We start from the raw sequence: 25616 nt of genomic DNA on the forward strand, positions 1-25616 counted from the left end.
TCAGTAGTGGATATAAAATAGCACAGAAAAAGAGTATGGGATGTCAAGGCAGCTCACCTGGTAGAGCACTGCTCTTACTGTAGTGGTCAGGGTGTGATCCTGACCTCTGGCTATTTCCTGCAAGACACACACTCGACTTGTCCTTTTTTCCCTGTCCATCTTCACCTGTACTATCCAGTCAAGCAAAAAAAAGGGTAAAATAGGCCTATTTTGGGCCTACAAATAGCAATAACTACCACTGATTATTGGATGGCGTGGTTCTAAATTTATGTCATAATCAATGTGTCATTGAAGTATTTACTTCATTTTGAAGACCACATTGGTTTGGAAATGCTGAAAAAACTATTAAAAGATATTATAAATGCAAAAAAAAAAAATGATGTTATTTAAATCCTATAATAGCATATACTGTATAATTGAAGAAAATGCAATTACCAGCTTTTGCACAAAAAATAAGTACCTTTAGTGTGAGTGGATTCTGTTGTTACCCAGAACAAATCACAAATAGTCTTCATGAAAACTGTGTAAGTAAATGTAAGTCACTTTGGATAAAAGCGTCTGCTAAATGAAATTGTAACATTGTAACATTTGTAACACAACACAGGGAGTTTTTAAGAAGACATTTCTTCTTAAGAATGGTTGGTAAATGAGGTCCAAATGTCATTAGCACTATCATTGGTCTTTGAGGACTGGGGACAGCTATGCTAATAATGTGTTTTCACCACAGTTGGTTAATTGCGGAGGCAACAGGGCTAATGCAAGTGCAATGTCAGTGACATTTTGATTCAATGATTACAATAATAAAAAAATAAAGTCAACAGGGGATTCAGAAGGGGAGAGTGCACTTGGAATACAGACACCCTGTCAAACTTTCTTTTTAAAGTATACTGCAGTTTTGTCCTTCCATTACACCCGCTGTCTGGTGAACAAAGGCCATGAACAAATGTGAGCAAGCATGTAAATAAACAGCAAGAGTATCTGCCTGGTTTTCCTTGAAATCCCCAAGCCTCTTTCATTCAGGTCTGTGGCTTAATGCATTAAATGTCCTTTAAAGGAGGCTTTTAAGTTTGGCTGAAAAGATATTTCTGAGGCACATTTATAAGATTTACTTAAGAAGCATTTGAAGGGAAGAAAAGTAGTTTGTCTGTTATTCAGCTGGTGTCCTGGTTGTTCAATGTAAAATTTCAAATTCAGACTGTCATGGGGGGATGAGAGGACTCGTGCCTGTGTGTGTCACCCCCCAAGCAGACGAGACCACACATCTCTGACAGAACAAAGCGCGTAGCAGCACACACTCTTTCTTTGAGACGCCCTTGTTCCTACAGTGGCATGCACATACACTTTCAACAAATATGTACCCAACAACTTATAAACATGGATGTATTCTATGTTTTCCAGCCATGGCAAGAATCCATTTTCATCTTATTCAACACTGCCCTTTCCCTGCACTGCAAATCTTGCTTAGCCTAAAACATATGTTCACAGTCTTAGTAGGAGGATCCCTTGGACATGTGGCACATCTTTCCACAAGAACCACCCAAAGGTCCCTAGTGAGCGGCTGGCTTGTTCTAATGCTTGTGGGGATAGTGAGGCTCACCCAGAGGTGAAAAGGTCCTGAAAGTCTGCAGGCCTCAGAGCTTAACAAGGACATGGGTGCTGGATGACAGGGATGTCAGGACATTGGTTCTCTTCCATTTTCTTTTTTCTTTTTACATAAATTCACTTTCTTCTCATCCAGCCCTGACTTCTGATGCCTGTCAGAAGAGTCAAGACCACACCTCCTGCATCCCCTCAAAGCCAAGTGACTCAAGTCAAGCTTGTCAGGTTATTTTAAACAAACATAAGACTGTTGCAGGGAGGAAAATGCTAACGAGAGACATGGATGCTAATGAGGAAGAGCAGCAGTCATTTATGCAGGGAAGTAAAACAGCAGAGCAAACAACACATGGACTGATGGATGAAAATAGCATCTATTATGTAAAAGGATGTTTCCCCCAGTGAGTTCAGGTCAAGTATGTAATAAATGCTAAATAACTGCATGTGAGCACTTTACTGTGTTTTCACATTTTGCTTGATGAATTTTTTCACACACCTCTGACTGCATTCTGTAACCCAGAGGTGAATATGTTACCAGATGGTTAAGTAGAATAAATTGTGTATTTTTCCCCCTCCAGTTAAGTGTATTACCTCTCATCTCTCTTGCAACAACCCACAGCTGCTTCTCTGTGCAACAAAGTTGCACTCCAGAGTGGAGCATCACAGCTGACCACTGATCCTGTCATGGCAGACTTGGCCTTCATGTCTTGTTATTTGCTCTGAGGACTTGCACAGTGCTTATCAAAGTGCCCCGCCTGCTGATTATCTCTCCAAAAGAGCAGAGACCAAAGCTGTGAACACAGAGAGTGTTGGATCAGGCTTTTCCACAGGGCCGAGAATGGCAGCGTGCTCCATCAACAGAAAAACTAAGTTTGAAAGTAGGCATTGGCTACACAGTAATTATGCAAAGCATTACCTCCCAACATGGAAATCCATTACTCCCAGAACCTTTACTACGGTCCCTAAATTAAATTAAATTTGCTGTTTTGCAATTTGGTATTTTTATACACACACCATGTATACTTTTTGTCCGAAATGAGTAAACAAAGAGTTGTTTTGACTTGATTGTACTTGAAGATTGATGTTCAGTTGAATTAGAAAATGAGAGTGATGCAGTTTGAGCAGAATGTGAAAAGTGCAAATATGGCCTGTCAAGAAAAACTTGGCCAAAATTACAGCTAAATCAAAACGTACAATAAATGATCAATCTGTTGAACCAATTGTAGATCTTACCCTTTTTTTTTTTACTGTGAAGCAAAGGAATGAAGTCTTTACTTTGCATCCAAGTCTGGGTCAGTGTGGCAGCAGGCTCAGCATGGTACTAGAAGGACGTCCTTCTCCACAGCTACATCCTCCAGCTCTTCCTGGGGGATCTGGGGGCGACTTGAGACGAGACAGGATATTGATTGATTGATTGATTGATTGATTGATTGATTGATTGATTGATTGATTGATTGATTGATTGATTGATTGATTGATTGATTGTCTTTATTTCGAACATGCAAGCAAATAAAAAAACAAGTTTAAATATTAATAGATGAATAAATAAAAAATTTAAAAAAAGCAAAAAAAATTGTCCTTGTCCTACCCCTTAACAGGTCTCTATATCTATATACATATTATATATATGTGAATAATCAATATAGTCACATACAAATATTATAAACAATTATATATATAAACAATTATATATATATACTATAAACAATTTATATTACATTGTAAATACCTGTACATGTATATTGTAAATTACTATATATATATATATAAATATTATAAACATAAATACAATTACCATGTGTATTACAAAACTACAGTCTACATATGTCCATGTTACAGAGGCTTTTCTAAATTTCTGTACTTTGTAAAGATGATGTCTTTATATTTGTCTTTAAACTGTCTTATGTTTTGGCTTTTCTGTACTTCCACACTTAATTTATTCCACAATTTAACTCCGTAGATGCTGATACAAAAGCTCTTTTTGGTTTGTCTCTGTGATTTTTACAAGTGAGTTGTGCAAGGAATATATTCACAGTGAGGCATCCTGATCAGATGTTTTACTGCAAAGGAGTAGTGTTTCTAACTTCTTCCACTTGTCTGCACTCTCCACCCTGCCTTTAAATTAATTGTTTGATGTGCTGGGAAAACAGATTATTTGCCTTCTTGTTGAAAGTTTTGTGCCAGACGATGTCTTGGCAGGGTGCAAGAACTCCCTGCTGGTTGCCTGGCAATTTCACAGGAACCACAAGAATTCATTAGGTCCCTTTTTGTACAAACCAATCAAACTAGATATGATATATTAATTATTGAGGTGTTAATTGGCTGGTAAGTGGGATATTGTACCTTTAGACAGAGCCAGGTTAGTTGTTTCTTCTGTTCCTCTTTGTGCTAACCTAACCAACTCCTGGCTGTAGCATCATTTAGTGTAGAGAAATGAGAAAGATATCGATCTTCTCATAATACTAAACTGCAGCAACACTACAACACTGTACAACTACAACAAAGTGTATTCTGCAAAACACCAAAGTGTTGCATTTTGTGTGCAGACTGTGCTTCAGGTTCAGCTCTCTTGTCGACAACGAAAAAAATTCTTGGTTATGTTTGGTCAGCAAAACCAAATGGTTAGGTTTGGGGTCAATCTACTTTGGGTTAAAATAGGTATGTGACATCATGATGTCCAAGTGAAGCTTCATGATCCATTAATTGTATTTGGTAGTGAAGGTACACTGAAGCTTTGTGAAGCATTTGCTTTATTTTTGACCCCGCTAGATGGCAGTCTTGGCCTAAAAAAAGGCTTTAGCATTGGTAATTGAGTTTGTTGAACAAAGAGTGCCGACTAGTGGACTCCGTAAATAAAGCAAATGCTTCACAAAGCTATGTTATCCCTTCACTAGTATTTGGCATTTGGCAATCTTGGTTTAAAGAAAATAGCTGAAGGAAGGGTCCAACCCTTTGTTGAACAGTTATTGCGATCTAGTGGCCTTAAAAAAGGAAAACTATAGTTTACTAGATGCCACAGAACCACATAACCTAACCAACGGTTAAATAAAAATTAGTCCCCAATGATTTTTAAAATTGTTTTATTTTTGATTATGTAGCTCTTTATAACACGTCACCTCAATTCCCCCTTTGCTCTTGTCATGATTATATATTATATGCCCGTTTCTTTGGGTTGGGACAATCTGGCTGATGTGGCACCAATCCGTCTCTTGATCTTGTGTTCCATCTTACTCTCACTTGAGAGCTAGAATCTGGATATACTTGAACTCCTTCACTTTGGAAGATCCTAAATCCTGTTATCAGTCCATGCAACATTCCTTGATGTTTGATATCAGCCAAGATTTAGCTGCTGTGAAGAATTCTTCACTTACTTTGAACGCCTCATACAAAGATTGTAATGATAAAATTCCCTCTCTTTACAGGTGATCCTGATTCTAACCAAGCTGTACGACTTTCATATTGGCAGCGTCACTGAGAGCACTCTTTGGAGGTGAGTACAAAGGAGATTTCTATTCATAAAATATTCACAAGACGATGTCTTTGAATCCTGTGATGCTACTTGGAGAACCAGAGGGTAGAATTAGCTTTTCTGTGATGTTCCTGTGATTGGATGATGTTTCAGTTATTTGACCAGTCAGTTTAATATATTATGTTCCACTGACTGACAACTAACACAATCTGCCTTGGCTCACTACGGTAAACCCTTAAAACAAATGCGAGGACTTCTTCATGCCTTTGTTGCCCACTCATTCATGTTCTCTTACAACTTTGAACCATCTCTTTCCCATCTGACTGCAATCACTATGTGTCATTTCCTCATCTGCTCTTCTGGTGCTGTGAACAGCGTGTGCTGGTGTCATGCACGGTCAGACAGGGCACTCAGTGTGGAGGATGCTGTTTGCCATGCTCTTGTTCTGGTGTATTATCTGATGTACTCCCCTTTCTCACCCCTCCCGGGGAAAAAATAAACACACATGGACATGCACACACACTCCTGAAACAACAAGAGTGCTTGTAAAGGGTAAAAATACACTACCGAAAAGGATAACACACTCTCTCTGATGAGTTGAAACTGCGTGTAACCCACTTTCAATTTGTAGATTGTGTAAGAAGAATACAGTTATTCCTTTGTCTGAGTTCTAAGATGATGCTGTGCACATGACAGTGTTTTTCTTGACAAGATTTGGCTGGTTTTCAAGGGTAACAGTGTATAGTTTGGGGCAATTAGGTCCTTTAAGGCAGGGATTCCCAAAGTGTGGTGCATGCACCACTGGGGGTGCACCAGCTGCTGCTAGGGGGTGCGCAAGATGAAAAATGTAATGGCGATCTGATAATTACACAATTACTTTTTTTCCCCCACACAATAAAGAAGTGTAAATAAACATTTCCTTTGTAAAATGTAAAATCAAAAACTGTAATAGTAATTAATTAATAAATGCAGGCTATTCAAAATGCACTTCATCTCAAAATAAAGCGTCTTCCATTTTTCCTACCTGTGTTATGATGACGGGGGTTGTGTTTGTTAGCTCCACGCTCATTTAAAATTGCTGCATTTTTTGTTCAATGTGGCTCAAAATATTATAAACTTTTTTCCCCAACTGATCTGCTTTCTGCCTCTGATCCTGAGCCTGTCATCATCCTCTTTGCTCTTAAAAGTGGAAGCTTGCGCATAACTTTGTTGCATTATATTGAAACTGTGTTTCAGATTAATTCAAATACGAGAGCTCATTGTTGTGATGGTGATTATCTAATTATATGTGTGTTCTGGTCATTTGAGCATGATTAAACATGCCGTCTTTAATATGGCAATAAAAAAAGCTTATTGCATTTTGGGTTTTTTTAAGGTGTGGGGGATTGGGGGTGTGTCAACCCGGTTGGGACATAGAAGGGGGTGCGCGGCTAAAAAAGTTTGGGAACCGCTGCTTTAAGGTAATTGACCATTGGCCTTAGAACAGCGATTGATCAATCATATAGCTCACTAACTGCTAGCCACAAGAGGTCTGTCAAGCTTTGGATTTCTGTAGCAAGAGTGATACTTTGTTTTTCTAGCCTCCCCAAACCAAAAATACAAGGGCTAAAGTGTAAGAAGTGGATTAATCACTGTGTTTACTGCATCTGCTCTAACGTATGCAGCAATTGTTATAATGTCCACCGAACTAGCGAACAGTCAATACTGTGTGTCATTGTGTGTGTCAATGGTAAAATGCTCAGCCTAACTGGGTGTCTTGAAAGATATTAAAAGTACCCATAGAAAAAGTAAATATACGAGCAAGAGCTGAGGTTAGGTGAGGAAACTAGGAGACAGATGTACAACACTTATTTTTAGGAGAAAAACAGAGTAAGAGTGGCTAGTTTGTTTACTACTCAAAGACATTCAATCCCATCTTTTCTTGATTCAGTTCAAATTTGCTTTTTGACTAGTTCCACTCTCTAGTGATGCCGTTATGTACTTGAGTATGCAATTACTGGTTCAAAACCCAGCAGCTCTATTTGCCTAAAGAGAAAGGAACAGTATTCCATCTGCACAGTTTTTTTTCTCTGAGATTTTCAAGATGACAGTCCTTTAAAGCACAAAACATTTGCACTTCTCAAGTTTGCTTACTCTGCCCAGCTTGAAGCGGTAGTTTGACAATGATAAGCTATGCCAAAGTGACTGCTAGCCATTTTTGACATTTAGACAGCTACTGTGTAATTTGGACCCCGAGGCAAAAAAGGAGTTGTGTTTTGGTATTTGAATAGGAGCAAAGAAAATGTGGTCCCTTGATATTCTGGGGTAAGACACTAAAAAGCTGTTTTAGCTGTCGACATCATAGATAATAAAATAGTCTGGAAATACTTCTTTAAAAATTATATTATTGTTTAGTGATCATTTCTACAATTTGCATTTCTAAACTGACTTTATCCTTTCAAACTTGAGTTACATTTTCTTCTCTCCAAGTTGGGACGCTGTGAATAAAGCATCAAATTGAGATTTAATAGTGTATGTTTACAAAAAAACAAATCAGTTTAAACATTAAATATTTTTTCTTCCTACTGTATTATAGGTCAACACTGATTTGCAAGTCATTGCGTTCTGTTTTTGTGCATGCTTTTTTAGAATCGGGGTCGCATTATACAACTAAGTAAACTTTAGAAAACTGGATCCTACAGCATGTGTAGCAGTTGAAATCTATTCACTTTGATGATCCCCATAGTCCCTGTTGCATAAACACCCCGAGACATACCCCCGATCACAACCACCACAGATGGCAGAGAGAGGACATAATGTTGCCTAAAGGAGAGGTGAAAACTGTCATAATGTAAACTGAATGGAGCTGGAATAAAGTTATGCAAAGAGAAACTTTGGTTCCTCTCAACACAAGATGCATTTATTAAGCCTCAACTTCTAGCTATCAGACTGTATTGCTTAATTTCATCCTCCATGATCTCAGCATATGACATGGTGTCACCAACACAGTTAGCTATATGAAAAACCTCCCTGACTGAGGTATTAAAGTCTGTTAAAGTAATCTATCCGTCTATAAAGACATTAGTTGTATTCAGAATACCACCATTTTAAACAAACTGTCATGGAACAGAGTGACTCATTGTTTGTATTTTAAATATGTAATTTATTTACTCCCCAATCCCTGTCTGAGTCATACCCTAAACAGAACCTCACAGTAGCCATGTTTCCATCAACAAATTTCTCTGTGCATCTTGAAGATTGGTATGACACAGAAATTCAATAAAACCTTTGAAAATGTGCATAGAAGCTTTTACGTTTGCTTGAGTCATTTTGGAAACATAATTAATGCACTCAACAGGAGATAGAAATGCTATTTCCCAATAAGTGATAACTGATGTCGCAAACATTCAACTCACGTGACTGATCAGCTGTTTTTGCTCTTCTGGAAAACCCAAGAGAAGAAGAAGCTCCTTCTACTGCCGACGTCTTCCTAAAGACTCTCCATTTTCACACCACCCATCACCATCTATATTCTTCAAATTTAGTTATTTTTCAACAAAATACATTTTCATAGCATTCCTAAATGAATTTAGCCTGGTTAACGCCAGACTATATCACAAATGAGATATAGTCCGTAGATCACCTACTCATTTTTCCGTAGAGGAGGCGTGGTTTACGATTAAAGCGTCTGTACGTAGCTCTTAGCCAATCGTATCAATTGTACCAAATGACGTATGTAGAGCGACAGAAATTCAACGAGGAAGCATCGAGGAAGAAGACGACTGATGTTTACACGATGGCACCGAATTATTATTGCCGTTTGTGCAAGATATATATGAAGGAAGAAGGACACTCCACATATGCACACTCTTCAGACATATATTTTATCTGGTCCTTCATCAAGGCGATCAATGGTGGTAGATTAGACTTTTGCCAAATCCTGTTGGAAGCAAGGCTCAAACATCCTGTTGTGTGGTGATAAAGGAGTGTAAAGCCAAATGTTGTTCTTCTTTTAAAATAAACTTTGGCTCTAAACTATCTACAACACTGTCTACAGCTAGATCAAAAGAGAGCTTCACATCTGCTGCAGCCATGTTGGATCCGTAAGCAAACTACAAGCTTCCGTTTGCCAAATAGTATGCGTCATCGTCTTGCCGTCCCTCCCCGTTCTGTGATTCGATACCAAAAGCAGGGCTAAGAATCGGCCATGGACACCATGCCACCTTGCAGTTCGAAACGAAATTGAGCGTGCAAGGCAGCATGGGTACACCCAGGCTAAAATGAATGGGCAAGTGCCAGTCAAGTCATTGTCAGTATTTTTAGCTTCCCGCAAAGTACATTTTGGGTGAATCAACAACCTCGACAGGATGTGTGAGTATCATCCTCTGCTACACAGGATTTTTTTTTTTTTTTTACACACAAATAAGTGACGATTGGACTCACATAAACCCTCACACTGTCATCAGAGTTAAATGCACCATGACAGTTTAACTCTGTAGGGAAGACATAATCAGGTGAGGTAATTTATCCATGGTGTGAGAACAGGGACATCACTGTGGTTGGAGATCAGTGTTATTGGCAGCACTCCTAGCTCTGTCACTCACCCAGAAACCTACAGTGAGGGAAGCAGCTGTCCATCTAAGTTTGACTCCCCAGTAGATCGGTGTCTGAGTATATGCAGGATTGTATATGTATGACAGAAGCACGAGGAGGTTGAAGGAAAAGAAAATTGACGGAGGAATACGAGAGAGAAAGATAAAAGGCTAACTAGCACTATTTATTGAAGCAGCCGTTTTCCCGAATCAGCTCATCTGTGGCAGCGCTGTGAAACCTGGCGACTCATGTCAGCTCCGGTCCATGATTCGTCTCTCTGTTGCTGGCTAATTGAGATCATAGCTCTGATAGGGTTTGAAGAGGAGCAGTTGGAAAGAATGTTTATCACTTCATGGGAAAGGCGTCCCAAATGGCAAGTCTTGCGCTGCCTTTTTGCAAAGGTCAAGGCAGTGGCAACACCTCAAAGTATCGCCCAGTCAGTCTGTCAATTTTAATGAACACCCTGACCTTAAACAATGAAAGCTGATCAGTCAGTCTGTGCATAATTTTCAGAGGAGCCTTCATATGTGCGTGGTAGAGGGGAAAGAAGTGAAGGCGAGCTATTCATTGTTGACAATAAATCAACTCAGCAAAACAATTCTTCTTCAAAGTTGTTCAGCCTCTCTCATCTGGCCTCTGGAGTATTGTCCCTCTGTAGATGAAAATTTATCAAATATGACAAGCCCTGTACTAATTTGCAGGTATTCAGACGTGGGTAAATTAATGCCAACAACAAAGTCAGGTTGAATTTCCCCCGTATCGCTGTAGAAATTTGACAGATTCTATACTTGTACTTTTTGCAAAACAAGCCCATGCAGCAGTCTGTGCTTTAGTCAGGGAGTTTATTGAAGTTGTGTTCGCAGTATGTTACTGGATTACTGAGCTGGAAAGCTTGATGATGAGCTGATGTTAATCTCTTTTTGTGCCACTACAATACACACAAGCAAAAGTCCAGTCCTTATTTTATTCTGTTGTGTTCAAACAGCTATGGGTCAAGGATTGTCGCAATTATAAATAAAGGCTTAGTTATTATGGAGGTTCAAGACATAAATAAACACATAATCCTAAAACGCAACTGAGCACACTGAGTCATCATTGTTACTGACAGTCAGTGGCCTTTTAGCATTGGAGCTCCCCTCACTGGAGAGCAAGTGGCAACCTCTGGGTCTGAAAAGTGAAGCCAGTGAGCAAGTGCCATCCACTGAATGAAAGTCATTGGGAAAATAACTTTCATACAAAACTGAACTGAACTGAAAAGGTGATGTCATAGGCCTCCTGTGCCTACAGGTGTGGACAGTGGCTGCTGCAGGGAGGGGATTAGCAAAGGGTCATTTGGTCTACTCTTTTGATTGGGTGGGTAATACAATGGTTTAGGCAGACCATAGACTGTATATAAATAATGGACGTAGTCACCGTGATGTCACCCATTGGTTTGTGTACTGCCCGTTAGAAGCATCGAGTTCAGCGTGACATTCGTCGTCGTCTTGTGTCGCCATCTTGTTTCCGATAGGGGGAGCAGACCATATTTGGACTGTGGAACAAGTCCAACAACACTGACTACACACCTCTCTACACTTCAACCTGACTGAGCGAAGCCACTGCTAATTCATGTTAGCATTAACTGGGATGTTAGATTTGGCTAGCAAAAAAACAAAAACTAAATGTACATTACTTACCTCAGAAAAATTAACAGCTACTCCTTGGAGTGTCTGTTAGTCCAACCAAACGCTGAACAAGACATTTTTAATAAAAAGAAAAAATAAAAATTTTAAAAATATTTCTGAGGTAATAAATCAAGTGAGAAGTTTTCTCATTTTGCATTGAAATTAATGCACAGAAATCTTTCTGCAGCCAAACTTAGCACCCCTGCTGGAATTTTTGGTAGAATGCAGCTTAAAGCACTTCCTGGTTTGCCTCCGTGGTCAGACCCGGAGGTTGCCGCCTTGGGCAGACGTGTGATCATATGGACTTAGGTAAATCGGTTTAAAATTCTGTTTTGGCAACTCATCATCATCATCATCATATCTGGCAACGCTGCATTAGAGAGTGGGTTGACTTGAGTTGCCTGACCACTGGCTCACAGACGTTGCTTCATAAATGGTATCACTGTCTTAATACTCAAGCAACTAACTGTTTCCATTGTACATTTGTAAGACATTTGCATGTGATATTGCGAGCTGTAGTTTCCTGGATGTCTTGTGCATCCACAAAGCAACTTTGCTGTAAAGCTTCAGCAACCTCTGCAGTGGAAACACCTCTCCGTTTGTCAATTATTATGCTATCTGTGTGGTTTGAGATATAGCTCAATCAATGTCTAAGAACGAACAACTCTCTCCCAATGGACTTTTAAATGATAACACCATACTGCTAATAATATGTAGTAACTGTCTGTTTTTTCATTTTTACCCTCCAGGGAACAATGCGGTAGCCTTAGTCAGTTTGTCCTATTTCATTAAGGCAAATTTTCGTACCAAATTATCAGGCATTTGAGTCTAATTATTTTGATTTAATTGGTCTTATTCTCGCCTTCAGCAAATTAACGCTGATCTGATGAAAAAAAGAGCATTCTCTCCACTCTTCTTTGTCCCCTATTAACATTCTGATTACAGTTGTAATGATGTTGGTATGAAGAAATGTTCATTATGAGGATAACTGCCTGAAATTAGTGTCACTGAAAATGACAGTGATTATGAAGTAAGAGCAAGACAACTGGTGGGAGATTTTTGAGCACACTCCAGTGATATATATAGAGCTGCTTCAGGTCTGGAAAATAATTTATAATCAGGAAGGAATTTACCAGGATGTTAAAGGTGAGCTTTACCAATTTTCCATGTTAAGGTCTGTTTACTTTGACAACATGAAGGGTTTAATGGCAAAAAAAGATGCCTTCGGTCTATTTTATTTTGCTAAATGTGTGTGTGTGTGTGTGTGTGTGTGTGTGTAAGCCAGGGACTATCAGTCAAACTGGTGTTGGGTTGTTTTTGGTAAGATGTTTCTAAGAAAATAAAATTCAATAAAGATTTTTATAAATCATGTTTTTGAATTGTGTACTCAAAGGAAGATCAATCAAACTGGTGTTTGTTTATTCATTTTAAGAATGACTTTTATCTGTTTATGCGAATGAACTCTTCAGTTGTATAATGTCTTCTGTGCCTATGGACAAACTGTTTCAAGTCAACAAAATAACCCCTTAAACATATCATCAGGGGTCTGTCATGAACGGAAACTGAAGTGAAAGTATTTAATAGTTTGCATCAGAACTGCCAAGCATGTACTGCATATATCATGGCTGAAAATTTGGAAATTTTAAAATACTGTTATAGTCTGCTAAAACACTTTGGCCTATTGACAGTTTTGGGTACTTTTAAAGTAACCTAATAGCCTGGCTAACACCAATTAGCCAACTTTGCTTCTCCAGTTCTCTCTTTCTGCAAGATTACTTATTTTCACACTTTATTCCCCCTCATGTCATTCAGCCACACACATCCACTGATTTTATGGGCAATAAACAAGCTGCTGCGAAGCTGCTCGTAGCGAGATCACCGGCGTTACGGTAGTGGGCCTATTGGCGGGGCTATTAGCGGCACTAGTAGCAGGGCTATTAGCAGCGCTAGTAGCGACGCTAGTAGCGACGCTAGTAGCAACGCTAGTAGCGCCACTTGTAGCGGCGCTAGTAGCGCCGCTAATAGCCCCGCTACCGGCGCTAGTTGGTAGATTAGACTTTTCCCAAATCCTGTCGGAAGCAAGGCTAAAACATCCTTTTTTGTGGTGAAACAGGAGTGTAAAGTTAAACGTTGTTCTTCTTTTAAAATCGACTTTCGTTCTAAACTATTTAAAACACCATCTACAGCTAAAGAGAGTTGCGCGTCTGCTGCAGCCATGTTGGATCCGTAAGAAAACTACAAAACTCCAAGCTTCCGTCTGCCGAGTAGTACGCGTCATCATCTTGCCGTCCCTCCCCGTTCTGTGATTGGATCCCTAAAACAGGGCTAAAAAACCTCTCTGATTATCAGACTGCCTGGAGGTTCGGAATGAAATTTGAGCGCGCAAGGCAGTATGTGTATACCCAGGCTACTACAGCAGTACTGAGAAAAGTGACTCATCAGAGTGTTGCTTTACCAAAACTGATGTGCAGCCTTCTATAGGCTAAGTCTGCCTCTGAATGTATTGACTATGTTGATAAACTGTAAAAAAAAAAAAAAAAAAAAGTCTTACGTTTTACGGTGAAAAACTGCTAAACAATGAAAGTAAAAGACTGTAAAATTATAAATGGGTTAATTCAGTTTTAGTAACAATGAAACACCATAAATGTATCAGCCAAAACAGTATTTTTTACATTAAAAAAAAAAAGAAATACATTACTCCACTGTAAAATACACTGGCACCGTGTTTGTTGCAAAAATATACTATAATGAATATACAAGCCATCATTTTTTTTGTAAAAACACTTTTTGTCACTATTAAATGTACTAAACACCATATATCTAACAGGAATATACTGTAATGTTTAATGGTAAAATCTTTAATTCATGTGGCATTTATAAAGTATTTTCTTGTCAATTATATGGCGACACAGTGTTTCTTTTAATGGAAAAACTCTTTATTTTTTTTACGGTAAAATATGGAATAAAATGGCAATTTTAAACGGGAAATCAACAGTGCTAAAATAATTTTACCGTAATATTACAAAAGGTTGCACTGTATTAATTACGGTAAAGTTCTGGCAACCACAGCTGCCGCTAATTTACCGTTAAAACAACAATGTAGCAGAGACCTATAATCTGTAACTCTGCAAGCTAAAAGCAGGATGACACGCACAGCATCACATTTACAGCTCCATTATGTTTGATTACACGTAAACATATGATTCAAGAGGCTACCTGCGCGGCCTGCTATCAATCAGATAGCAAACTGTGCAGAGGCATATTAGGAGCAGCAGCTGTCTCTGTGAAAACAATAAAACACAGACTCGTACAGCTCACAGTACATCATGTTTCATGCAACCAGTTAACTAGGTCAGTTCAAGGCTGTCCTCTCTGCTATCGCACAAGCTGAGCTACACATGAGCCCTGACACAACAGGAGTGGATATCTCCCGACCAAGCAGCCAACGTTACCCTCCCCTAACAGTGTGAACGCATCATGTTTTTAATTTTTTATGTGTGTGGCAACAAAAGGGACAGGGAAATTAAATATAGTAAGACAGATTATTTGTTTGAACAGATAACTAAATAAGTGATTACTTGAATTGTATTGAGTAATGTTTGCGTTATGTTCTTGATGATCTGAGTGCTCTAACGTTACTTTGTGACGTGTTACCCCCACCACTGCATACAGAAGAATACTTCAGCTACAGAAACAAGATCCATTCTCTAAAATGTATTAATGCTTCCATGCAACTGTCAAAGATCTGGTCATTTATGGTGATAAATCTCAGAAAAACACAAGGAATACAAGTGATGAATTCCCTCTTCCCGCAAGCAGTACATTTGAAATCTTGAGAAAGCCTTCAACCCTAATGTAAATCGAATTCAGCATTTCCTGGCAGAATAACTATACAGAACCAGCCAAGATAGTATATAACACACAATTTAAAATTTCACTAATTACTGTCAGGTATTTAATCTCTTGTATATTTTTCATTTTTATGAAATTGTTCTTGACTCTCTGACCTTTTATTGAATTCATACAGGACACTAACACCAAAAAGGGCTGTGGAAGAATGTAACTAATATTAGTGATGATTTTCACATTAGTTTAAAAACTGCAGGAAGCTGTAATTTGTTCCTTTAGAATCCATTTCTCCTGCAGTGCATTGCAGCAGCTCAGTGCCATCATTGTTGGAGGGGATTCCCCTGCCTCAATACAGGGGGCCATCAGAGACAGAGAGAGGAGATAGCTCTGCATTATCACTCCCTGGCTGCAGACTCCTCCTCTCCCACTGTGCCAGGATGAGGTCACCTGGGGGTGAGGAGTGACATCCTCTCAAATTGCATCATTTTGCTGAGCATGCTCACAGGCTATGTGATATTTCACAGGTCAGTGCCTATAATAAGGGCTCGGCTCTCTCAGAGAGACCCACCTGATGTCTGTGACCTTTTGCAATTGGACTTGGTATTTCCCTCAAAACGTCAGCAGCCTGGGCTCGCCAGAACTTTTCAAAAGCACTTCTATAAAAGCTGGAGAGGATAAGATTGATCCAGTAGGCTCTCCTAAAATGGGAGAAAGTAGTGGATAGTGCAATGAATAATAGCGACCCTTCCTGCATGTGGTAACTACAGTAATAGATCTCATGATTATGTGTGATATGGAATGTTTTGCTCATAGTAACATAACCACAGAGAATGACCAGATCACTGCACAAAGCTACCTGCTCAGCACTAAACTGCAGAGAGACAGGTTAAAGGTGTAGATTGTGTTTCTGAAGAAAAATAACTGATTGTTGAGTCTCATTCCCAGGTCGTCAATTACTGACGCTTTGGGTTGGTAGAGACAGAACACCAACCAAAAGATAAGATAAGACTTTATTTATCCCACAATGGGGACGTTTTGTCGTCATAGCAGCTCAAGATACAGAAATAAAAATAAAATATATACATACATACTATACATGCGTTAAATACACCTTATATACATAAAATGTTTACATGGCTGCTATTTGGCATTTATTATACATGTTGCATTTAGGGGTTTTTAGTTTGTTTTTTCATTTGTTTTTTTCCTAAGAATATTTTGTGTTTCACAGATATTGCACATTAGAGAAAAATATATTTAAGCATGTTAATATAGTTAATTAGATTAGATTTTCAAAGCACGAAATGACAGTACTAAATTATTGTCACCCTAAAAACACATATTAACTGCATTCTACTTTAAAACAAATTTCAATTTTGCAAACCTTTTTGTTTTCCCCTTTATGTTTTACCTTGGATTCAACGCATAAATCACCCCAGCTGTTATTAAAGAGGTCATTTATTCTGATCCTGTTTCACAATATTTAAATTCTTACCCTTTTAATTACACACTCTTGGGCTTTTTTTCCTCTCATATCCCGAAGCACATACTCATTTGCTTCCTGTCATAACAGCAAATGGTGGATTTCATCATGAGGCTTTAGTCTGGAGGCGATGTGGAACTACATACCGCGACGATTCAAGGGCATCTCTTTTTGAGGCGGCTCGGGTTTTTTCGGTTTGTGGTAATCAACTTAAAGTCTCATCATCCATCCAGATGTTGCAGTGATTAAAACAAATTCATCTTTCTTCCCATTTAGAAATGTTAAACTGATCTCTTTTTGTGTTTATTAGATTTGTAAACCATCCACATCAGTCTTATCCAAGCACATGCAGAGACTAGTAAGTGAATATGTCTATTACAAAATGTTCTGTTTGTCGACAGCAGCAAGTAGCAGAAACTCCACACTGATGTTCAAAAATGGCACAAATATTTCCATGTAGGAAAAAATTCTGACACCAGTTGCCCCGAGCACGGAGCCGGGCTGTGGTTGCTGGTGGCGTGGGTGCTATAGTTAGGTATATGTTTTGTTTTTGCCCATACAAGCTGTCCAAATTCTGGTCAATGTTGAGGTCGGATCTCTCGAGGTTATGGACGGGTTGTTGCCAACACTGAAAAAGGCTGCCAGGACTCCTGGATCTGAGAAGAGTATGTGCAGCACGGGAATAAAGTTTAGTGAGGTTTGGAGGAAAGTTTATTATTCATCCCCCCCTCCATCTACTTACTTACCTCGGTAAAACTTCACTTTCAGTTGTCTGAGTTATAAGTTCCACATGATTGGCTCTGGAGCTGCTTATCAGAAAGAAGAAAGGTAGCAGATAAAGGCACTGCAGAGTCGGTAAGGATAGCTCCCACTCACCTTCCAGGAGAGCACTTTTTTCCCCTTCTCTTTGGAAAAGGCAACAAAACGTGTATTTACCCCTGTGCTGCTGCAACAGGATGCACGCCGGCAAATGAGCAGGCGATCAAACGAAAGACTTTTAGAGCGTGCGCAGACTTCTTACCCTCCTGCCTGGCTTTTATCACTCCTACTTTACCAAGTCTCCACCAAGAGAAACAGCTGGTGTTCTGCTAAATACTTGCGTTTGTGAGTCGTTCATCCCCCCAGAAAGCAACTTCTATGCTGACAGAAAAGGAGGGAATGATTTAAAATTGGATTCTGCATACACAGTGCATGATGAGCATAAATCCAAAGGAGTTATGGCAGATATAAATCAAAAGTTTGTTTGCAACCCTCATCCATTACGACACAGTTGAAAAAAGGATTCAGAGAGGCTCCTGCAGTCAGTGAAGCACATATTAAAAAGGGAAATATTTCTCTTTCACTGTTTGCCTCAGCACATATATCAGTATTAACTAGAAGTGCACTCTCAGAGCACAGTCTTCTATGATAGATGCAGTCATTATGTATCTTTAACTGGGAAACATTTCAAATACTTAATATACATTTGTGAAAACCAGAAACACTATATTATTATTGTGCACAATCCACAAATTAGGGCCTTAATGATATGGGATTTTTGGGACATACTGAATTTAGATGGGAAAAGTGATTTATTACTGATTTGGTAGCCGATATTATATCGAATTAAAATAGATTATCAATAACCGCCATAAAAGACCAGTCCAGATTGGCGGCGAAGAGGAAACACTCAGGGACTCGTGTGCATGTTCAAGAATCAGCTACCACAACAATTTGTTCTTTTTTGTCAACAAAGAACAGAGAAGATTGGTTTACAGCACACACAGAGGGAACTTGACTTCATTTCCTGGTCAGAACGCCATTACATCACTATATCATTGCAGAGAAAGACGTTGTTTACTGCCATATTAATTTTCAAAATGTGGTATACAACCCTTTTAAAAACAAATGTAGAATGACAATAGACCCCAAAGCTACTTAACAGACCTGCACGAGTTAATTAATAACTCATAGAACAGGTGACTGAATAACCAATATATGCAGAAAGGAGGAAAGTCCTCATGATTCAAGGTTCTCCAGGCTCTGACTTTGTCTGTAGACATCAGCAACAACAAAGACTTACTGTACAGGTAAAAACTCCTTATTACGAAATGAACCAGCAATTAGAATGTGATGCTATGTATTGCTACTATTATAAGAGATTATACACATGGACAATGTTGCCAGTACTTTTTCTATAATCTTGCTGACAGATAAACAAACAAACAAACAAACCGACAAAGACAGTGGTGCATTCCTGTTCTCCATGCATGGTTGCATTTCTTAAACTTGGAAATTATTCTTCAGATTTTTTTCGTAGTGTAGAAAGAAATAAAATGCAATACAACACACATTTATCGCTGAAACCTTGGTAACTGTTTCCAGTATTTATGTGGCAATGGAAAAACACATTTATCCAATTGTTCTGACAATTATGTAAATGTAGCACAAATGTCATATCTTGCACATCCTTCACCAAGTTTAATGGAAATCGGGCCAGTAGTTTATCCTTAATCCTGCTGATGGGTAAACAGACAGACACACAAAACGCCCCAAACATGACCTCCTTGGCGGAGGTAAAAAGCAATCTATGCTCCTTTATTTTTAGACTTATTCAGTAAGTTTACAGACAGACAATTCAGCTATCTCTAAATGCCATGGGATAGATCTGTTCCAGGAAAATATGTGTGAAAGCACACCTGATACCCATGTCTGTGCTCAACAGCTCTAACAATCTCCCTGTAGGTATATACTGCGTGAAAATGGGACAGTGGATTAGCTTCAAGTCAGAGAAGATGTAAACTAATTATGTGGATATTATACGTTGCACACATATTATATTCCCTACATATAGAGAAGAGTAAACATTTCACAAGTATCTTCACTCGAGCTCTTCCCTACTTCGTCATTCTCTTTTTAGTACATGGACTTCCAGTGGTTCCTGACCCCGACGTGTCAGTTATCATCACTAACAACACTCCAGAGACCTTGTTGGAGCACAAATTCTAACCTATCTGCTACTATGGTGTGCTGCCACTCTCCAGCAATACACTCTCTGGTAATCCAGCCATCGAATTGCTGTTTTCTAGGCCTTCTTGTGGCATGAATAATAAATGGAAGTCATTTCTGGTTGTTCTGGCTTTGCAGGGTTGAAAGATATGCTGAGGGATTTAACCCCCCAAGCTTGAATTCTGACAAAGATTGAAATCACATACTGTACAGTATGATATGTGGCTGACTGCATGGGAAACTGTGTGTTGGCTCACCTCAGTCACCTTGTCAGACCTCCTTTTCCTCTGCTGTCTCCACTGTAATACTGGTGGACTCAGGGGAGGGGCATATTTGAATTTATGAGCAAACACATGTCTTATACATACATTAATGTCTGTTCTGTTTTACTTGTGTAACTGTGCAACTCACCTAAGAGAATGAATTCTAACTGTGAGATATTTATGACTGACACTTCATGTCACCAGTGTAATTTAGCCTAATGGGAACAACTGAGACGGTCACCTCTCTTTGCGAGACCATCAAACTCTGTCATCATGTCTGATGTTGAAATACGCAGTGCAGATGATAGATGTTTGTCCATCAACGGGTGGTGGTGTATCTGACAGTGTTGCAGATTGGCAGATCCAGGGTACCCAGTGTAACATTAGTTAGACATTACTTGTCTGTCATTTGAGGATGGTGAGCATGAGTCATCTTAATGCCTTTAGTCCTTTCTGATGATATCAATGTCTTATGTTGGAATGGAGTTAAATAGCAGTGTAGACTTATTGTAGTGATTAGCCTCAAGGCCATTAACATAATGCTTCGTTTGATTGGTCGTTTTTTTTTTCCCCCTTTGAGGCCATTGTGGTCTGGACTGAGATGCTTCAAAGGTCTGTTGCCATGAGTGCTCTAGGCTGCTCTTCAGTGGAGAAAATGTGATGAGGGCCCCCCTAAGATGCTGTTCTGGGGGAGTGTTCTGTTGAAGCACACTGATCTTCCCTGAAAAACGTCGATATAGGACATTTGTACAGGCAGCAAAATACAATTCATATTCATGTTTTAGACTGTCCTCTGCCACCATCTTGCTAGTAGTGATTGACGGCAATGCGCAGTGTAAATGGCGGATGCCACACACTGGGTGGGAGGGAGGGGAGGTTGATGGCTCAAACAAACGTCAGACTTCAAACCAGGAGAATGAGGTTTGTGTCCTGTTAAAAAACAAAAGTAAACGATTATTAAGGTAACTTATGTATATTGCCTAACTTCTGTGACTCACATTTTTTAAAAGGACCAACGGTAGTCACATCACCCTCGTAACTCCTCTACTTCTGGTATTTACATGCATTTATTTAATGTCTTTACAACGCCTTACTAGGAAGTTTTCCCCCCAAACCTATGTCAGTGGCTTTGTAGCATAAATTCACAGAACTGCAACCTTTTTTATAACCGCAAAGCAGATGTGTAATGACATGTGTGCTATTTTTAGAAAGCTCTGCCGTACCTTTTTGACAAACGCTCATGTGTGTTGTTATGGGTGGTATTGAAGATTTTATTGTTTAGTTTGGAGATTTTGTTGGTTGAAGTACCTCCTAGGGCAGGTGATTCAAACTGGTCAACGAAAGGGCCAAGTGGCTACAGGTTTTTGTTCCAACCAGGCAAGAGCACATCTGATACAACAAATCAACTGGGTGAAGACAGTTCAGGTGATTGAGTTATTTGTGTCAGTTGTGCTCGTGCTCGGTTGGAACAAAAACCTGAAGCCACACTGGCCCTTTCATGTATTACTCCTGCTTTAGGGGGTAGAAGTGCCCCATAGCCGGCTGTTTCAATGGAGAAAGTGTGATGAAGTGCCTTAAAGGTTGCCCTTCCAGCGGCAAAAACATGATAGAGTGCTTCCTGGGGTGCTCTTTCTTTGGAGAAAACTAAATAAAGTGCCCTACATGGTGGAGAAATGTAATGAAGTACTCCCTAGGGTGCCTAAATTGGAAAAAATCATGATTGAGTTCCCTCTAGAGTGGCCTGAAAAAGACACAGGCAAAGCCATATGGGCTGCCCTACATGCCAGAAAACTGCGAGTTGGTGCCTCACTGCATGCAGCTGGTGCCCTTTTCATTTTTTTTTCCGGCCCTGCCTCTCAGACAGCCCGAGTCCACCACTGCACTCTAAGTTTTGGGTTGATATGGGTCAGGTCCACAACTGACGGTCACAGTAAAAACCTGATGGATTCATCTTTTGTAACCTAAAATAGTCCTTCTAGACCTCATAAAAAAGTCATCATGTCTGGAAGGAATTTTTAAAGTTTTATACTTTATTTAAAGATTAATTCTGGAAGGAGCATTCTAGAGCGTGGCGAGCAAGGGAGGGGATGAAGCAAAGATACTTGCTGCCCGCTGTCAAGGTTGGATGGAGAACACGGGCTGTGAGTGGGAGACACGACAAATGTTGTCACTGAGAGCGATCTTTGAATGTCAGCACTTCTGTCCCACTCTGGCTGTTCCTTTAAGGTATTTCCTCAACACTGCATTTGTTAGGCGCGGTGCAATGATGCGGTCAGAGTTATATGTGGTAAGCCTTGATAGCAGCATGGGATACTGATACAATTTTTATATCAGTCCTCCTTGCTTCTGCTTTGCTTGTTGTTTACATGTATCACACTCCCTCTCATGGTTATTATGTGAAATGTTTTGTTTTATACGGCAGGATCGTCTGCGACTTTGAATTAGCAGCAGCATGGATTCTAGCATGGTCGGCAGGCACATTTCCTGTTTCTGTTTGTTTCACACATGGATTGTTTTTATATTTTCCTCTCACTATCTCCCACTAACACAGACACATACATTAACACACACAGACGTACACACTCGCATATGCTCATAAACACATTTCTTAATCTATTGAAAGAAAGACAGACTTTAGCGTACAGTGCTCAGTCTTTTGAGGTTCCATTATTTTTTTCATGCTTCACTGTTCTCTGCTCTCACGTGTGTCTCACTGACAACTCTGTAACACCTGCAAATACAGTATCTTCCCATCTTAATGTGGCAATTCTCCAAAGTCATTTTCAATTATGCTTCAACAGATTTTGCATTAGAGGAGAGACTGTGCAGCAGTTGCCTTAGGTGAAAAACATGGAGAAATACAAGCATACATGTGTGTGCGTGCCATCTTTGAGCAGGGCTTTGTGTGTATGCTTCAGTTGGTGTGTAAGAGTGCAGCTGAGGGTGAGTGTAAATTCCACAGATAAACTCCTTGACAGCTTGTACATTATGACTCTCCTTGCTGAGATATGCTTTGCTGATGGTAGCAGTGATTATTAAAAACTGCTGGATGTTTGCAGCCTCTGCTACACTCATGCTGCAACACAATCTTCAAGTTGTTGGTTTTTTTTCCTTTCTTTTTTTAGATCTTATGGAACGTCATCATTTTTATTGGTTTGGCATGCAGCAAATATCAGAATGGGTTTTCATTCTCCTAAAAGTCTTTATGTTCTGTCTCTAGACCCGAAACAATTCCATTTGCTGATGGAAGCCAGTGGAAATGTAATGTGTATTTGCAGTGAATGACATTACATGCTGTTTTTAGCAAGTGAGACTGGTTATCAGAGTCTCTGTGTCTACCTTTCTGTGTTTTTAACGTCATTTTCCCACACTGAATCTGCAGTGTTGAGATGCGAACAATGTATATGAAAATGGATTTATATATTACATCTTCAAAAAGAAGATGAGTATTTAAGCTAATTCCGGCTAGAGGTGTGATGTGCATGGACTAAATAATGGACATAGTGACCGTGACGTCACCCACTGGTTTGTGGACTGCCTGTTGGAAGCATCGAATTCAGCGTTACACTCGTCGCCATCTTGCGTCGCCATGCTAGCATTCATGTTAGCATTAACTGCAGCATTAACTGGGATGTTAGTTTTGGCTAGCAAAAAACAAAAACAAACTGTATGTTACTGACCTCAGAAAAATGAACAGCGACTCCTTGGAGTGTCTGTTAGTCCAACCAATCGCTGAACAAGACATTAATTACTGAACAAAACGTTAAAATAAACTGTCATTAAGTGAAAATACAGTGTGAAAGGGTCAAAGTTATGAGACCAAACTGCTAAACGTCCTTTTTTATATCTATATAACATTATATATTACTTCATTGGCATGTTGCCGTGGATACGCATTGTTCTGCTTCTCTCCTGATGACGGCTCGCCTTGTTAGTAACCTGTCAATCAAAGGTAGCCACGCCCCAAATCATACGATTCTTTATCTTCTATTTTCTTCTAAATGGGACCATTATTTGAACTATTAACATCAAATTGTCTTGAAGAGGATTTTCTTTACTAGCGGTTGAGATCATAGTGCATGTTGGAGGTAAATGGAGAAATTTTCAAATTTTGCACTAAAATGAATGGACAGAAATCTTTCTGCAGCCAAACTTAGCACCCCCTGCTGGAATTTTCGGTAGAATGCAGCTTAAGGCACTTCCTGGTTTGCCTCCATGCTCAGACCCAGAGGTTGCCGCCTGGTGATGTCCCATAATTATCTGTCCATAAATGTCCTGGACTGTCCATCTTGTACTGAAACCATATGCTTCCTCTCCTTTAATATTAATTTAGATGCAGATTATGTGATTTTTTCATAAATGTGACTGGAATGCCGATTGAAAGATTTATTTGATATGTTCTGTAGAATCCATTTTATATTATGCTGCCAATTTGTACCTGGAAATAGACAGGTATTATATATGTGATCAATAACATTTACAGGTGCATCTCACCTACATTAGAATATCGTGGAAAGGTCCATTTCCAGTAGTTCAAGTCAAGTCAGAGGCCAACATTTCCATATTAAACATACTTTTTAAAATTGGTCTTTTGTAATATTAAAACACTTTTGAGACACTGAAATTTAGAACTCCATTAAATGTAAGCAATTAATAAGTAATTAATAAATGTAAGTAATAAATGTAAACGTATTAATAAATGTAAGTAATTAATGAATTAACAGATTAAATGTTTTATTCTGTGTGTAATGGATCTATATTATGTGTTTTTTCCACTTTTTGAATTGAATTACTGACATAAATAAACTTTCGATGATATATTTCAGTCAAACTCTGGTGTGGTTAAATCCTTGTTATGGTTCGTTTGGTCGCTTGTGAATTTTCCAATTTTCCATTCCAATCGAGACCACTTGGGAAAGATGGTTTTGGTCCGTTTCTAAACAAACCCTAGTGCGGTTCAATTGCACTGTGAACGTAATCCGACCCAATTACAGGAAACGAACCAAAACTCAGCAGATTGATCTTCATTGATTTAATTAGCAGTCCACAAAGATTAAATTTGTGTCCTTCAGTTTCTCTCTGTAGGCTACCACTGAGTTAAAGGGAATGTGTCATTGCAGAATTATCAACGTATTGCTAGAAAATAACGCAATATTTATCCTCATGGTAGAATCACATCAAGACTCGCCTATCTGATCGCAGCACGTCGAAAATGGGCATATCTGGCTTGGCTCTGTCCTGGTTTGATTCCTACCTGACAGGATGCTCATTCAGTGTATCCTGGCATGGACAGTTGTCTACTTTGCATTGCCTCTCCACAGGGGTTACCCAGGGCTCAGTGCTGGGGCCCCTGCTATTCGCTATCTACACCACCTCTCTGGGTCAGATTATCTGCTCACATGGCTTTTCCTATCACTGCTATGCAGATGACACTCAGCTCTATCTGTCATTTCCTCCTGATGACCCATCAGTCTCTGCACGGGTCTCTGTCTGCCTCTCAGACATAGCCACTTGGATGAAGGCACATCACCTCCAGCTGAACCTTTCAAAAACTGAACTGCTGGTCCTCCCTGCTAAACCTACAATACACCACGACATCGACATCAAAATTGACTCCCTGTGTCTTGCCCCCACCAGGGTGGTGAGAAACTTTGGGGTAATGATTGATGACTAACTCACCTTTTCCAGTCATGTCACCTCAGTTGCCCAGTCATGCGGCTGTGCACTTCACA

The 25616-nt window shown here is 39.4% G+C and overlaps 1 protein-coding gene across 1 annotated transcript in view; it reads left to right on the plus strand.

Moving 5' to 3' along the window:
• sorcs3a (sortilin related VPS10 domain containing receptor 3a) overlaps positions 1-25616 on the plus strand; it is a 278556-nt gene that overhangs the window by 108706 nt on the left and 144234 nt on the right. The window contains exon 2 of the mRNA XM_059329950.1: positions 5019-5086. Coding sequence (XP_059185933.1) covers positions 5019-5086 — 68 coding nt within the window. The remainder of the gene's footprint in view (positions 1-5018; positions 5087-25616) is intronic.

The sequence above is a fragment of the Centropristis striata genome, chromosome 1 (assembly GCF_030273125.1).
Source record: "Centropristis striata isolate RG_2023a ecotype Rhode Island chromosome 1, C.striata_1.0, whole genome shotgun sequence".
Classification (NCBI taxonomy): Eukaryota; Metazoa; Chordata; class Actinopteri; order Perciformes; family Serranidae; genus Centropristis; species Centropristis striata.